The 17,608-nt window shown below is 47.0% G+C and overlaps 1 protein-coding gene across 10 annotated transcripts in view; it reads right to left on the bottom strand.

Moving 5' to 3' along the window:
• Pcnx2 (pecanex 2) overlaps nucleotides 1-17,608 on the bottom strand; it is a 192,747-nt gene that overhangs the window by 88,314 nt on the left and 86,825 nt on the right. For 4 of the 10 annotated variants that reach the window (XM_074056857.1, XM_020182141.2, XM_074056860.1 and 1 more), the window contains 3 exons: nucleotides 16,969-17,122; nucleotides 4,026-4,167; nucleotides 539-716 (listed from right to left, as the gene is read on the bottom strand). In XM_074056857.1, the coding sequence (XP_073912958.1) occupies nucleotides 539-716; nucleotides 4,026-4,167; nucleotides 16,969-17,122 (474 nt within the window). Of the gene's footprint in view, nucleotides 1-538; nucleotides 717-4,025; nucleotides 4,168-10,455; nucleotides 10,812-16,968; nucleotides 17,123-17,608 lie in introns of those variants that run through there. The other 6 variants (XR_012442221.1, XM_074056858.1, XM_074056862.1 and 3 more) reach the window with 6 other exon arrangements.

Here is a 17,608-nt window from a genome sequence, read left to right as displayed (position 1 = left end):
ACTCCCAAGTATCCATACAACTTAACTTTCCTCATGTGAAATACCAGATGTCCTCCCCATGCACCTACCCGAATTGTCACGGGGATTGATCGCTGCCCATGTTCAGCTTGCAACTGAGGAAATCTTAACTTGAGACAAACCAAGGGCATGAAAACACCCCAGAGGACACCGCTGCCAGGTGCCAGGTCTCAAACCTTACCTCAAGAGGCAAAATAAAGCTGAAAGAAGTCATCCTGGTTGCTAATCTTTAATTTGGAGCATTTTCCAATCTATACTTCTCCAGTTCCAACAGAGATGAGGGTCATCAAATTTCAAACCACTAGTGTGATGAATGACTTTTAGCAAGTCACATGGCTTACTTATATTCTATGGGGAATTTGCCCCCAAAATGGCCACAGGACTGTAACGCACATACGTAGATCAATTTCATTTCCTTAAACTTTGTTTTTATAAGGACAGCGTTTAAAACTCTTAACATACGATGAGAAAGGCCCCCCTTTGCACAGTTAAAAATGAAGAAAACAACCATTGAACTTGCCTTGCTAGATAAAATGGACACCATGAAGAAGTCTAGCAGAAAGCCCTCTGAAGCATCCTTGTGGTCAAAGTGGAAGAAGATCACGGTGAAACTCAAGTTCACAAACTGGGCAACCGGGTTACAGAAGGAAGTCCGGAGCAGCTTCATTCCTGCAATGACCATGAGGGAAATGTCCCAGCTGTTGGAGAGGAAAGAGCAGGGTCCGTCAACGACAACCTGAGAATAGCTGGGACTTACAACAGCTGCGGCTCTGAGCTTCAGCTGCGCCGTGCACTTGGAGTCCCTGTGCTGTCACATCTATGGGGGAAGGAGTGGGGTCTCAGAGCGCTTGGGCAACTGGTCCGAGGTCTCATGGGGTGAGCTAAGACTGAGACTCAGTCCACAGTCCACAGTGACTCCCCAGCACATCTCTGTCACCGCAGGCATGTCCTTTCCTTCACAGGCTGTTGTCCTGAGTCCCTGTGCAATTCGGCAAGGACACAGAGCTCCCTTGGGACTTAGCTGAGGGAGAGACAGCCTGCTGTGAGAGGGAAGCCCCGCCCTGGAAAGCTTGTGGCCAGCTGGAAGGCACGTGGTCCCTGCTAGGGTCTGCTGGGGCACATACCTTCTCATGATAAAAAGACTCTGGCTGAACCACCAGCAAGACAAGAGCCAACATTAAAGTTCTCAGCAGAGAGAGAAACCCAGTGTCTTGATAAAGCCACTTTTATTTCTGCATATTAACGTCTGATGTTTTCCTAGCAAACATAAACTTTCTGGTGTATTTTGTGTTTGTTTGTTTGTTTACTTAGCTTAAAATTCTATCCCCACATTTCCCACCATGGCATGGCATAGGCCTTTTCAGCTGAAGAGCTCACCAAAGCAGAGCCAGGTGATGAAAGTGTCTTCCAGGACTTTGCACTGAGCACTGAACTCCTGGACGCTCACGTCCAGGGTGTTGGATTTTAACGGGTGTAGGGAGTGCAACGGGTACCCCTCCCCCACACACCCAAATGTTAGGCAACAAGGAGTGAGCTGACCCGAAATCAAAAGGTAGGGGTAAAAGGTGCAGCTGGACAGGTTGAGGAGCCCAGCCCATTCCCTGGGGGACTGTCCTTCTGAACACAGGCTTTGTGCCTTTTAGGGAGGTCCCCCTCCAATCACAACCTGCCACGTGGGAACTCCATGGCAGTGGTGGGGTGGTTCTAGAGAGTGGTTACCCTGAGAGAGAGTGGGCGCCTCTCTCCAACTCAGTAAAGAACACTGGGACCACACTGCAACTTCCACCCTGACTCATCAGAGTTATCAGCGTCTTGTTCCCAGGCTGAGGCCGCTTGGAAGTGCTGTCTAGTGGAACAAGTATGACTGACAACAATTAACTGAATACTTCAAAGCAGCTCGTAGAAGGGACTCTGAATGTCAGAGGTGACCCTATGCCAGGTACCCTCATCATTACACATGGTGTACTGTCCTGAAATATCATACCATAAATATCAGTTGCCACGTGTCAATTCAAACCAAAAATATGTTCTAAAAAGTGCTTCCAAATCAGGTGCAAAATTGCCATTTTTTTTGTCATCAAAAAGATGTAACATTGGCAAGCCCATGGGCCTCAAGCCAGTCTTTCATTTGCCTGGAGATGTAGGCTGTGCCTGTTTCTACTCTGCCCCAGGATGCTCTGGGTGAGGTGTGCCCAAGGCCCTGTGCAAGGCTTGGATTTGCTTCTGAGAAAAGCTACCCCTTGATTCTATGCAGAGTTGGGGAAGGAGGTAACATTTTCTGCAACCTCAACTTAGAGCACCCCCTTCCTGAGGGGATGCTGACTGACCCCTGCACCACATGCCTGCCTCTTCCAGTGGACTGCTGAGTCTCCATGATGACACAGATGAAAACATCACCTTGATACAGCCATCCCTGCAGCAGCCCAGAGCACAAAGATCCCTGAGGGACAGCCACAGGCCTCTGCTTATCTAATTCTTCAGATGGGTCTCGGGAACAGAAAGGACTGATGGGTTTTGGTTCTGAGGAAAATAACTCTGTGGGAGTCATCTGGGAGTTAGAAGAGTCAGGAATATCGGCAGGTGCTTCTTTCTGACTGAAGTAGTGCCTGCAAAGATTCCAGGGGATGGACACTTCAGAGGGTGCTCTCTGGACTGTTTATTTGACTGCTGGAGCAGATGCCCTTGGATCTGGCTTTTCCAACAGTGTGGCCTCAACTTGCAGGCTCAGTCACGGTCCTTGTCTTGAAGTTGGATAGAGAGAACTTGTCATCCCTTAGCGGGGTGCCTCATAGCCCCACTGCCCCTACTGTGCTACCCTGGCTCTGATTGCCCATCTAAGATCTGCCTTGCTCTGCAGGTAACTAGGGCTGTGTCCGCTGGGGCTCCCTGCCACCAGCCGAAGCACGGGGCACTCCATACGTAGAGCTGTCTCCTGTGGCCTCATCATTGCTTTTTATCCAGTGTGACTGAGTTTCTTTCTTGGATCTGAAGTCTAAGATTTTAGGTACCAAGGGGCATAGAATTCTTGCCCTGGTCTGACCAAAACAGGGAGGGATGGAAAGGCAGACAGAGGCCAATAAAGGCGGAGCGTTCACGGGATCATTCAGTGTCGCTTTGTGTGACTCTGAATCTACTCAAAAGTCCAGCCGAGCGTTAAAATGCCTTCCACCTCAGCTTGCTCAATCTCTGCGAATATTAATTAGTGTGTCCTCATCACACTCCAAGAAAAAGCAAAAGCGCAGGTTTGAATATGTCTGCTGGGGATTATGCACCAGGGCTGGCCTGGATGCATACTGTTTAAGCAACGTGACTAACGAGCAAATCTGGGCAGAATCTCTTTCATGTCCTCCTACTCGAATACAGTTTTTGACCTGCAACTCTCACCTTTTGTCAGAATGACAAATCCTCAAATTGTCGAGTAGATTTCCATCTGTAAACTTGGAGTTAATGTTAACATCACAAAGCAATAGCTCAACTGTGCATGGTAAATGCTTTGCAAAAACACAGCGTCTTGACAGTGTGAAGTCCCGTGCTCCAGTTCTTAAATTAAATGATGCTCCTCTTGATAAATGCAGAGAGCGGTGGCAGTGATTAATTCTGCCCTCCTCCAAGCACAAAATGACAGAGAATTCACTAAACAAAATGACACGAGCCAGTTCCTAAAACTCTAAGCCTGATGGTGAGAACTCCAGGAATCCCGGGTTCACACTGGGCTTCTGCAGTCTGATTAGGCTCGCTGACTAAGCTGCAGCAGGATGGCTTTCAGATCTACTGATGGGTATTCATGTTACTTGAGGCAGATCTAACTTTATCTGCACCCCAGTCCTGCCTCAATAACTGTCTCCTGCAACTAGCTGGAGGCAAAGACCCCCGTGTCTTACTTTTTACATGGCTAGTAATGAGCGGGTATGAATTGGTTTCTTCTGTAGCCCTGCTTGAGGACGAGCGCTAGATTCTGAAAACGTTTTGACTCAAATCATTATGAGAGTAAGCCGTTATCTACTTACTGGGTACCAAGTCTCTGGTAATTGCTTATCGAGAACGCATTAATAGTCAGGGCATTCAGAATTATTGCTGGGTACAAGATATATTTTTCAAAACACTGAAGCCAAACATAGAGTCTTTCAAACCACATTAAATGGGCCACATCTGAAAGAAATGAACAAACAAAACAAAACACTTAGAAACGGCCTCTGGTCAGAGTATTTCCTTAAGTACAGATAACAACAACTGGTGATCCCCCCCCATACCTCTCAATTCAAAGGTGCTGGGTGAGTACTCCAGACAAATGATCATACACAGTGATGTAGGTGGGTGCCTAGGTTTTCAAGGCAACTGTCTTCTTCAGATGTAACCCACTTGACCAATGGAATGAGCTGTCACAGAGCATTGAGTCATTGAAGTCAGGGAGGGAGGAAAGGCATGGTAGATAACCGAAGAAAGTCTTAAGGGTTCCTTTTATGCTCAGGTGCTTTTGGGGGTTTGGCTGGTTTCTGTGCTCTCCTCTCTCTTTTTCATCTTTAAACCCACAGTCAAAACCCTGAGTAATATATTCAAATAAGAGGAAGCAGGTCCCCAAACCCTTGTCACATAGTACCTGTACTATTTTTCTGAGTCTTCGTAACAGAGGAAAGACCAGAGAGTGGTGTCTACTTCTCTAAGGGCTGAAGCTTGTAGTCAGAACAACCTGGGTTGCCTTTGGTCTTTAACAACCACTAGGGCAACCTTGAGCTGCTAACTTGACTTTCTGAGCGTGTCTTTGGTGCCCCACCTGACCCATGAGGTTGCTGCTGGGAGAATTCCTTCCTCTCTCCAGCTCTTAGGGCAGGCGATGAGGTAAAGATGGACACACACATATATTTGGTACCACTTGCCCATCCGGCTCCCTCTAACTTGTCTCTCTAGGGAAGAAGAGTGGCAGTCCAATTTCTCAGAGCTTGAACCACCTGGACCACGTTTTCCTGCCTTGCGGGTCCAGAGCCAGGTTCTCTCTGCTTCTGCCTCAGTGAGAGGCATAACAGTCAGGCCAGGGCCCCCGGTGGTCCACCCCTTCCCTGTCACATCCCTGTGTCTGCAGTGACTCACAAGCTGTACACCAGCCAGTCCCAATCACCAGCAGACGGCTGGCAAAGGCACCAGGCTGTGTGGCTCTATCCTCTCCACAGTGCGTCTGCATCTAAATCTGCAAAGGGGGACAGTGACCACACCACCCTTCTGGAATCCCACTTTTCAACAGTTCATTTAGAAAATTGTCTCTCAGTGATCCACAGCAAATAAAGATAGCAATGCATATATGAATATACATAGATTTGTTTGAGTCGTGGGAGAACAGAAGCCGCCATACTCATGCCACAGGCTGTCACCAACCTGTCTCTTACCTGGGGTGAGAGGACAAATGCTACCTAATTCCAGTTGTCTCCACAGGGGACAATTGTGAGGGACCACAGGAAGCAACATGAACACTACAGGTATGGGCACACACACACTCCAAACTTGAGACTGGTGTTTCACTTTCTTTTTTATGTCTTATTTTTCCATATAAGAATGTATTATCTTTGTAACTCAAAGTTTGATTAGAAACGTGAAGAGAGGCTTAACATTTAGAAGTCAGAAATCAGTTGACAGGGAGAGGCATGGGAGACACTGGGTAGAGATGGTTTTGTAACATGAAGTGAAGAGAATAAGCACCCCACAACTGGCCTAATGAATAGAAAAGAGAGAGGCCCAGGGAGGAATAACAAAGATAAAAATGATAAATTTTAGTGAGCAGTGAAACAGGGAGGAGAAGTCAGAGAATTCTCAATTGAAAGAGTGAGGAGGCTGGATAGGAATTCTCCTTGGATTTTCTTCATGCAGGAGGACTGTTTCCTGGGACGGACTTGGAGATGCATTATTTCAAAATGAATGAATCTGTATATGTAATTAATGAAGTGGAGGTATGTTATGCATTTTGCATACAGATTGAATGGCTTCAACCTTTTGTGAAAGTACGAGCATCTTCAAGACTTCTTCATTCCCTACAAGCAAATGCCTCTGAGTCCTACTTCCTAGGGAAAAATGGAATCTGTCCTCTCGTGGTAAGTTCATCTACAGTCACTTCTTGCTCCTCCTGAGGTGGTGTCCCATCGGTGCCCTGGGTCCCCATCTCCCACCGTCTTGGTTAAGCTCTTGCTCCCCTACCCACATGCTCTCTCCAGGCTCTCCTGTGTGGAGCCCTCACCTTCCACCTGGCTGTCCTCTGACTGCTTCCATCCTGTTCTGCACATCTAAGCTTCTTGAAATGCTGGGCACGTATCTGACAACCCCATGTCTGCTTCTCCTACTTACTGTGGAAACTTCTATCCCTGGGCTTCTGTAGCTACGCCTGCTCAGAACATACTTGGCCTCTTGGTTGCCAAACTGCTGGCCTAGCTCAGTCTATCTCACTGGATCTTCCTGAGGTACAAAACGCCATTGGTCCTTCTTTTAAATACTCTGTGCTCTTAGCTTCCACATCCCTCCCTCTCCTGCTCTCAGATCCAGTCCTGAACCAACTGTGTCAGAAATTCCATGGGAAGTCTGTTTTATCAGCCCTGCAAATAATTTTGATAAGTGCTCAAGCCTGAGGACCTCTGCATTGGACCATCTTCCGCCACAGTTCCTTCGCCAGGTGGCATTGATTACCTGAGTGCCCCCTCTGCACAGATATCCTGGTCTTCAACACTCACAGTCTCAGTCTCTTTTGTCTATAAGATTAGAATTATCTTTCATCCAGAAAAACACTCACTGTATTGTCATTTGCATACAGATTCCTTCCCTTCCCTATGTAAGGACTTACTTTTCTTTTGCAGTCACCCCACATTCTTCCACATTTCTCTGGTTTTCTCTCTGCATTAGATCATTCTTATCTATCCATCTATTATCTATCTATTTCTATTTATATCTATATGTATGTATGTATACATGTCACCAGTAAATAATGTATTACTGTTGTCTATTATTTTAATTACTAGATTCACAAAATTGTATTCCTCATTTAGGCTGCTAGTTGCTTGTTACAAATGCAGATCCTGGGAGCCACACTCCCAAAGTGATTCTGCAGGTAAACGGGTGGAGCCAGATAGGAACGTCACGTGTGAACCTATGACTCTAATCACTTCACTCTGCGTTCTAGAAGAGCCCCACATTTCTTTGTGGATGTTGGTTATTTTCCAGGAGTTGTCCATTTTCTTGCTCTCCCGTGTAACAATTTCTCAAAAAACTTTTGGCTACACTTCCTTCCTCTCCAACCCCATCCCCTCTTCTCTCCTGGGTCTGCTAAGGTTCTCCTAGAAAACATTCCATGGAACAGCTTAGGTAAGGTCAGCCAGGTAAGGTCAGCCAGACTCCACATTGCTTTATCCAGTGGCCATGTCATTCTGTCTTGCTCAACCTCCCGGCAGGGTTTGGCTCAGCTAACTGCTCCCCGTCCTTGTAATCCCCACGTGGTCTCATCAGTGCCATGTTTTTCAGCATCACTAGGAACTAATGACCACTAGAAACAACTCTGTCCACATCTCCTTCTGGACTTAAGCCAATGCATCCAACAACTCTGGAGCATCTTGAACAGAGGTCTTCTCACCTACTCTGCTCTTCCCAGTGCCCACCGTTTGCTCATTTCACCACTGAACACTCGCTGTGTGACAGACACTTTTTCAGGCACATGGGATAATTATTGCCCAACACAAAATCTCTGTCCTCATGGAACTTTCACTCTAGCATGGACGGTAGATGAGAACACGATAAAGAAGTGACTGCATGGTACTTTAGAAGGTGTCGAGTGGCAGGTGTCATGGGAAGGAGAGAGTATAGCGGAAAGTACCAGGGGTACTGGGGCAGTTCAACTGGGTTACAACATCAATGAGGGTGATCACAGGAGTGTGCTATTTTAATGTCGTCTTGTTAAGTGATCCCAAATCAACTGTTTCAGAACAAAACCCTTTCCCTACCTTTCTTTTATACCTTACACATCCAACTTGTAAGCAATTTTTTTTGGCTCTGCCTTTGAAATTCATCCCCAAGTTCAAAGATATCTCTCATCCTATGCTGCTCCACCAATATTTCTTACCTAAACGAATCAACCTTCCTTAAAACTGGTCTTCTTTCCTTCTTCAATATCCCACACCCCCAGGTCATAATCCATCCAGATGTCAGAAGGATTTTTAAGACTTTGTCCGTATCTGACAACAGGGCCTCCAGTGGCTTTCCATCCTAATTACAATAAAAACAGTGGGGAGCAAATCTTATATAGCTCCACTCCAGAGATTCATGCCCCCCCCAGCATAGAGCTGGGGCTGGAAAGTGTGGGTCCCTGCTGGGGATTCTATTGCCTGGACATTTGTCATACATGGGAGGACTATAAACTCCTCCTTGCCATAAGATAAGCAGGACATTATAGGTGTCAGTCCCAGGTGGAGGAGGTTAAGCACGGAGTGTGTGATCCTCTGTGCTGCTTCTTGCTCTCCGCTGGCTCAAGGGCGTTAGGATTCTAGGGTGATCTTGAAAGCACAAAGCCATAGATCCACAGCATAGAAGGAAGCTGGTCCCGAAGTCCCTGTGTCCTTTTCCACTGTGCAAGGGACAGTCAGTAAGAAAAGCCTTTGGACTAAATTCCACTGGACTTTGCAGGAACAAGAGCTAAGGTGCTGTTGTGTTCAGTCACTGAGATTTAGGGGTGTGTGCTAAAGATGTAACCTTGTCCTGCCCCTCAAATACTAGGAAATCCTAAGTCCAATCCCTGCACTGGAAGACCCTAAGGATATAGTGCCTCATTACCTCCTAGCCTTACTTCCCATCACTTGTGCCATGATTCTTGCCCATCAGTGGCTTTGGGAGGCTCCTTGAATATGAAGCAGGAGCTTTGCAATTGTTGTTGCTTCTACCTGGACTGCCCTCCCACCGACTCTCAGGACCGATGCATTCCCTCATCTGTGACTCACACTCACGTCCTCAAGTTCCACATCTTCTGTGCCCTCTCTTGACATCCTGTCTGAGCAGCTTTCTCTCTCCACTGTTGCTTTACTCCAATTTATGTTTTCTTTATAAAACCTATCCGGTCTGACATCTCAGCTGTTTAGGTATTTGTGTTCACGTATAGTCTGCCTCCCCACTGTAGCCAGGCTCCTCGAGGGGAAGGAAGAACTTGATCCCTAGCTCACAGATTAGGAAGCCCACCTGCCTGTGTACAGTTACTGCTGTGGTCAGGTAACCAGTGTCCATCTCCCAAACACCAGCGCCTCGTTTTACCTGTTGCTCCTTTATGTCTTTTGCTTAACATGTTGGTGAGACTCATTCACAAGCTTGTGGCTAGCTGCAGTTCATTCTTCGTGTTTGATGGAGAGGAACTTAGCATGTGAATGCTCACAGTTTGTTTTTGCCATGTGTGTGCATTTGGTTAGGACCTAGTGCATGCTGTCACAAACTAGGCATTCTTACACGTGTCTTTCGGTGAATGTGTGTCTATCTCTGTGGTGTATACACCTGATGGTGGAAGTGAGCTTCAGTAGATCCCAACAAAAAATTTCTCAAAGTCATCTTGCAAGGTCACGTTTCCACAAAACAGGAGAAAGAGAGAGAGAGAGAGAGAGAGAGAGAGACTTTTGATTGGTCCATATCCCTGCCAAAATGTTTTCCTACTCCTTCATCCACTGCTGTAGAGTGGAACCATATCAGGACTTTATCTAGCACTTCCCTGATGGCTCACACAGTTGAGGACCCTTTCACATGTTTGTTGACCGTTTGGATGTACACCCTTGGGAGGTGTCCTTCATGTCTACTGCTCCTTCTTTTTCCTATGGGATCATGGTTTTTTTTAACTGATTTTTAAAAGTGCATCCTATGTACAAGTCTTTAGTCAGTATATGTTTGAGAAAATGTCCCATCTGTGATTCACCTTTCGCTTCCTTAATAGTATCTTTTATAGAAAAGATATACCTAATACTAACATGTCCCAACTTGTCCCCTCATCTCCCTCCCTCCCTTCCTTCCTCCTCCCTCTCCTCCTCTCTCTCTCTCTCTCTCTTTCTCACTCTCTTTTTTCTTTTAGGGCCTTGAAGTATTTTATAGAGAAAGATCATGACTATGTTCTCTTGTATTTTCCTCTAAGACGTTTTTGGTTTTGTTTTGTCTTTCACATTTAGACCCACAAGTTCTGTAGAACTGTGCATGGCAAGAGACCAGTGTCAGGACCCATGCTTCCCACGTCACTGTCTAACTGACCAGGGCGTCCTCTATCTCTGCCTCACTACCTGAGCTGCAGTGCTGTACGTAATGACAGTGCTGGTTACTTTCCTGGAGCGACCCTTAGACTTTCCTGCTGGAGGCACTCATCTTTTTATAGGACATGGCATCTTGCATTCTGGACGTTTTGGGGTTCCTTGGCTCCCTGCTTACAAGGCAGTCACTGCTGTGGCTGCCAGGGACAGAGCATCCAAAGTGTCCATTGTGGTGGGAGCAGGACTTAGCCTTGATAGTGGAGTGGCTCAAGTGGTAGCCACCTGCCTAGCAAGTATACAGGCCCTGAGTTCAAATCTCAGTGCCACCAAATAAATAAATAGAATTGCTCCTGGTGGTAGTTCAAAGAACTAACTTTTAATGGGCTGTGATTGTCTTTGAATCCTTTGTAAACCATGCAACCCTTCTGCCTGCTGCCAGGCTCTGCTGTGGATCCAGCACCCCCAGCAGGGCTTTCTGGGCACATCACGTCCAACCTCAAGGTCAAGTTTGCTCCTCCTTTGTGGCGCAAAGTGATACAGTGAACTCTGTGATCTCAGCACCTGCCACAGCATAGAGTAGAATAATCATTCATTTAAGCATTAGTCTTCCCATGAGATTGTCACTTTCTAAAGGACAGGTGTTCTGCTGTACTTGTTAGGGCCTCAGGTGAGCACAGGTTGACAGCAGAAAGCCTGGCATAGAGCTGGATTAGTAAATGGCATTTCCTATCTTATTGTTAGTAGTTGGGGAATTCTAGATATTTAAATTAACAAAGATCAGCTAAAAAAAATGAGTCAGCTCCTTGGAATTGCTTTTTTTGATTACAAAACAAGAAGCTAAGTATACCATGTGAAACAACACTTTCTATGATAACCTCTTGGAAGGCACACTCAGTTACAGTGGGGGTTTCTTCCTATAGAAAATTATGTCTTGCTGATTTCTCAATTTATAGGAGATCAACAGCGTCAGGGTGAAGTCATCACACCAATGCAATCCCGCAGCTTAGAAAACTGCATTTAAGAGTTCCATCAACACTTGCCACCGGTTCAGACAAGCATGACAATCTGAGCTAGATTCCTGCAGCAAAATGTAAAAGATGAGAAATAAAGTCAATGTCACCCACAGCGCGGTTAGAGAAACAGTTGCATCAAATGGAAGCGACTGAGTGGCTCACGGCTGAGGAATAGCCGGGGAACCATCTGGCCGGGGGAGTGTGGCAGGTTTTCAAAAGCTTGTCGTATTTGCTTTTAGAAAATAATATTTTCCAGTGGGTGGCGATAAGACTGATTTGAGTGGAGGGGAGTAATCCCACTGCAGTCTGCAAGGATTGACTGCAGACCAGAACAAAACCAGGTTTTTCATGAGAATTTGTGTTGACTCATCCCAGAAACATACAAAGCCATGAATTTCAATTAAGACGGAACCCCCACTAAGCTCTGAATTCACCAGCCGTGACTTTCCAAATATTTGAGAGCGAAATCACTCATTCAATGAGCCTTTCGCCATGGGAACTACCTGGTATGTGTGCGTGGCGGGGGAGGGGGTTGGATGAAACTGCAGCCTGTCCCCACTTTGAGGTGTATGATGAAGACCTTAAGGCTTCAAGACACTGGGACAGTAAGGGCCATTCTGTCCTCTGACTCTGCAACAGGGTGTATGGGAGCTGTGTCTACACTGCCAGACCACTGACACCAGGCCTGGATCTTTAAGAGATCCCACTAGGATTAAAAAAAAAAAAAAAAAAAAGGTCAGGGACATTGCTCAAAGTGGTACAGTGCTTGCCTCACAAGTGTGAGGCTCTGGGTTCAATCCCCAGTCCTGCAAAATTAAATTAAATTAAATTAAAAACCTGAATGTCTTACACACGACCATGTGCACACAGACTGAGCGAGGACCCAGGTTGAACTGTATAATTCAACTCTTGTACTACTGGGAGCTGTGAGGGAGATGAACCTGACAGCTCCGGACACCTAGGTATGACATGAAAGCTACCTCAGCCTCCACTGACGGATCAGGACTGTCTCCACGAAAGCCCAGGTGAGTCTCAGCACAGGCGCCTGTGCCACACACGCACCAGTCACACAGGCACACGCTGTACACACACCAGCCACATAGACACCCTGCACACATCTCAGCCAGCTCCGATGCACACATTGTACACCACCAGCCACACGGATGATAAGGGAAAAACACGGCAGGGGAAGATTCTTCCCAAGGCACAGCTTCCCTGCATCCCACAGAGCAGGTGGAGAAGGAGCTACTGTGAGCATCCAGGACCGGCAGACAAGTTCCAGAGATGGCCCCCTCTGGCCCTGAGTTCAGGTTCTGTTTACCCTCCCTCCTGGCGGTGATTCTTGCCTATCTCAGAATCCTAACAACATTGGTGTGTTATGCTCACGAACTCCTTCAATCCCAGGTAAGTGGTAAATGCTTCCATGGGGTAGGGGGACAGACAAGCTGGAGGGTGAAGAGAAACTGTAGAGTGAAGCTAAAACAAAATCCTAAGTCTGGAATTCCGAATTCTCAAATACTAAACGTATTATAGGTGACCACGGAAGGTTAGCAAGAAGCAACGCATGTAAGTGCAGTGACAAGATAAACTTGTCTCTGAGGTCTCCAAATTGTCTCTGCAGTCACACACAGGAAAGTTCAAAAGACAATTTCTGCAATGCTATTTTATAACTGCCTTTCTGTGATGTCCCGAGTATGCAAAGAGACCATAAAAAGACATCACGAGTGCTGTTAACTTCTCTCTGCCCTGGAATATTAGGCCCTTGAGCAAAAGAATGCAAACTAATGGTGCCACTTACAAGTTTATATACAACTCATGACAACTGAAAGCTTTATATTTTTTTTTAAAGAGCAGTCTATTTAAATGCTTATGCTACTAAAGCAGGTAATTGCAAATTAATTGCAGGATGGTTTCAGCTGTAGGATTCAAGGTTTCGGCTTGTCCAATTGAAATCTGGAGTTAGGATTTAAGTCACAGAATGCAGAGCTTCCTGCTTTGTGGGGCTGGGTGCATCTGAAGGCTAGGACCACTCAGATCACCCAATCTGGTCACCCAAGGCCTCTATGGTACAGGGATGCTGTTCAGCAGAGTCAGGGCGTCAGCGCTGCTGATGACCTCTAGCCAGAGGGAAGTGCTTCTCTCTGCGTTTCTCTCATTCCAACCTTTCCTGCCCAGCCAAGGCTAAGACCGTCAAGTTCTTTGTGCTAAGGTGCAGGCCTGGCATTGTTTATTCTCTACAAATGGGTTTGCTTCCCAAATCAGTGTCAGGAAGGAAGGAAATCGTGTCACCCTACTTTGGGGCCCTTGAACTCTGCTTAGTTAGGATAAACTCAAGGTCTGTGACCTTGCCCTTTCCTTTTCCAAAGAAGTTAATGCAGGGCTACCTGGGGCTCTTCCCACTCTTGGAGGTGTCTCCTCTCATGGGCGGGATGACCCCGGCTCAGGCCACATTGGAGAGTGTCTTGTTTGATAACCCCTTCCCCTCAAACTGGAGTCAGGACTCCTTTGTCCTTCCCACTCCCCTGTGTGTCCCTTCTTTGTACCTTAAACATGGCATGTGTATGTTGATCTGTGTAACCATGTCCTTGTCTCCCACAGGACTTCAAGGACACACCTGACACCACACTTCTTCCATAGTGGCCACCCAGTGAATGCTTGGTCCATAGACTGGCCTATTAGGGACTTAAAAGGATGCTTAGTAGAAGAATCGGGGAGGAGTGGGTACCTCCCTGGTGGGATTGCCTGTCTGCAAGGAGGTCAGGAAGACTCCTGGCCAGGGCACTCTGACCCCTCAGCAGGCATGCCTCCCTGCCACGTGATAGGGACTCTGTGAATATTTTTCAGTGAATTAATAAAGACTACGAGGTTTGACATCATAGTACACTTCTCCAGGAGATAAAAGGTGGAGAAGAGCCACATCAGCTAATGGGATGTTAGATCCACATGTCTGAGGGATAAGACCTTCCCTTGTTCCTTGGGGCTGTTCACCTTGGGGTCATGCTTAGAAAACTCATTTTCTGTTCCCCAACTTCAAGGATATTGTCAGTCCATATTTTTTGCAGGGCTATTTGCCTTTTTCCTTTCTTCTTTCTCCTTCCTTCATTTATTTTTTAAAAACAATTACTCTCTCAGCAAAGCCCCTTTAAATCACAAAGAGGGGAGAACGGAAACCCACAGTATGGGGAGAGGAGAAACAAAAAAAGAAGTCCTATCTGACAAAAGTAACTAAGGCATAACAGGGATGGGAACAGGGGTCGTGTGGAAGATCACCTGCCCAGAAGCATTACATAAATCAGAATTGATATCTAAAAAGTAGGAAGTGACTTTCTTGGAGAGAAGGAGTCAGAGGCAGAAGTGGTGGAGTTACCAGGGTCTGCTGCTTTCGTTATGGCTTTTTCTATTTGGTTTCTGACACTACTCATTTCTTTGATCTAAGTGAAAAATCAGAGCCATGCCTCTCACAGACAGAAAGCAGGCATCTGCAAAGTTAGTCTCATTAAAGAATTATGAATTTGGGCCTCATTAAAAATGATAATTTAAATGAGATTTTCGACTGATGTATTTTCTAATTTATGCAATTTTACTCATTTATTCCACTGCATCCCCAAATTATAGCTTAAGCCTTTCAGCAAGCAGCCAAGTCATGAACGCCGCTCACAGACAGGTGTGTGCGGGTCCTTGGGCCCCTTCTCCACGCACAGGGGATCTCCTGCCCACCTCAGCCTAAGGAAACCCCTGCCTCAGAGAATTTCCAAAGCACCAATCACGAATCCAGTTCACTCAGTAACATTGACTAAATACCTACTGTGCACCAGACATTCATTCAACATTTAATCACATAATTTTGCATGTTTTCCAGTTTGGGTACTTATCCAACCGCATGGAAAGGCTTAGTCAATGAAATGTGGAGTCCAGGGTAAGTGCTCACCTGAGCCCAAGCCACTGCCTCTCGGTCCCCTGCAGAGCTGAGCACAGGAAGCCAGTGTGGATGGCTCCTGGGTCACTGATTCCCAGGGCTTGGTGTCACGTGGAAACTCAGTAATTAGTTTTGACTAATTGACTAATGAATAGACAAGATATTCCTAAGCATTTTGGGAGCGAATAAACAAGTAAACAAGTGAACTCCAAAAATGTGCTCGTTCTCCATCTCTCTCTTGTGACTCAATCCACTGTTTTTGTTAAGAGCATCAAGTCAGATCACTTTGGTTCTTAAAAACTAATTATTGTCACGTTACAGGAATTTACCTTGGAGGGCCATGTGAAAATGTATTTCCTTTGCAAATTCTTAGATAAAACAAACCTTCAAAGAAATTCAACTGTGTAACTCTTTTACAGCAGGGGTAACCAACAAAGCCATTGGTCTGGAACTAGAATGCAGCAAAACAGATTTGCTTATTTCTTCAGCCTGCTGCCAGCCGGCTTAGCGGCCACATTTCTTCACCCAGCCATCCACAGGGTCTCCATGTGGTCTGATTGTGAGAACACAGGCTCCCATACCCACTGGAGCTGTCCCCTAGAGTCAGGATTTCCATTCTGCATTCTGGACCACGTGTCAAGTCCCTTTTTTGTACCTTTGCTGAAGCCATCTTGGCTATTTTCCTGGGATTTACTATATCTGGTATTCGCCTTGGTTTCCCCACTCTGAGTCTACAGGCAGCTTTCTGCTAGCTGTGCAAAGTTACAAGGCTCCAGCTAGCACTGCCGTGTCTCCTGTAACTGTGACCGCATTCTGTAGCAGGGTATGGGACAAACTCTGTAAGTATTAGATCGGGGACTCAGGACTTTGAGAAATTACCTCCCTTAGTCCCGTTAGCGTAACAAACTCCCTGCTTCCTGTAAAAATGGTCTCAGTGACTTTGTTCCCTTCGCTGTTTCCCGCAACACCTTCCATTTTTTTATTTTCCCTTCTGTCACCTTAGTATACTGGAGCTGCTGGTGACAACCCTGGCTGAGAGCAGCACCTTTCTTGAGTTGGTAACCTCGATGCCATCACAGACCTGGTGCCTGCATGTGGACAACTGGAGAAGTCACGTCACAATGGAGAAGGTAGAACAGCTGATAGCTCCGTGCAGAGCAGCAGTGTAGCCATGACCTGTGCGCATCGACTGAGGGGATCTGCAAATGGGAGTGACCTCCATCTATTCACAGCAGAGTAGAGGAGACCTGGCAGGGAAGTCCCCAAGAGACGTCTTATCTGGAAAAAGCCATTCCTCATCCAAGGCTCACAAGTCGGCAGGGTAACCAGGCTGCCACCCCATGGGAGCAACTAAGTCAATCGTCTAAGCAAGCTAGGGGAACCCAGGGGTCCAGGGCCTGACACTTAACGGCAGGCCCATCGTCTTGTCAAGCATGATCAAGTCCAAATGACATAAATTGATTTCTCTGCAATACCAATAACCAGGAAGTATTTTTATAAGACATGCATCCGACTCATCCCACTTCAACTTTCTTGCTCTGACTGGCGAGTGTGTCTGGAAGAATAAATATTCTAGACTCAGCGGCACACACTCGCCTTTCTGTGCTGAGGGGAAATCGCGCAACATACAGGGTGGTCACTTTGAAGAAGTGCAGGGGTTAAGTGAATGTGTCCTGCTGTGCCTTCTCCTCCCCTCCCCTCCCTCTCCCTCTCCTCCCCTCCCCTCCCTGTCCCTCCCTTCCCCTCGTCTCCCTCTCCCTCCCCTCTCCTCCAGGCCTGCAGCACTGACCTGCTGCTTCCTGCTGCTGCTGGTTCCCCCTGCTCCGCAGGACAGGGTGAGACACCCACATCCAGGGGTGGTGCTTGCGGAGTTGAGGCAGCAGGTGGTGGGTGACCAGTCCCACGGTGCCTGCCAGGACGCACAGCACAATGCTGAGGAAGGGCTGAGAGGAAAAGGGCAAACTCTCATTATGAATCCTAGAGGTTGGAAAAGGAGGCTGGGGAGGGAAGGCCAGGGAGGGGAGGCTGGGGAGGGCACTCCTGAATGCTACACATGCCATGGTCCCTCAGATCCCTCTTAAAGAAGAGACAAGAGGCCAGGAGTGTGGTTCAAGTGGTAGAGCGCCTGGCTAGCAACCTCCAGGTCCTGAGTTCAAATCCAGTACCTCAGATTGAGAGAGAGAGAGAGAGATGGACGGTCAGTCCATTTGCTCTTGTATACCATGGTACTGAGGGTTATGAAGAACCCGGGGGAACCGGCCAGCAGAAGACAGGCCAGGGGACCCTGCCCTTGGCCACATCTTCAGGTTTCTCATAGGTGCATGGGGGAATAACATGTAGCTAGTGGCTTCTCCTTGCTGGAGGGAGCATCCTAAGAGTCCCACACCTCTGTAAGAATCGAGGCCAGAAGCCACCTGGGTGCCAACTCT

Source organism: Castor canadensis, chromosome 15, assembly GCF_047511655.1.
Source record: "Castor canadensis chromosome 15, mCasCan1.hap1v2, whole genome shotgun sequence".
NCBI lineage: Eukaryota > Metazoa > Chordata > Mammalia > Rodentia > Castoridae > Castor > Castor canadensis.
The sequence above is the reverse complement of the archived record's forward strand: the minus strand, read 5'-3'. Positions and strand labels throughout refer to the sequence as shown.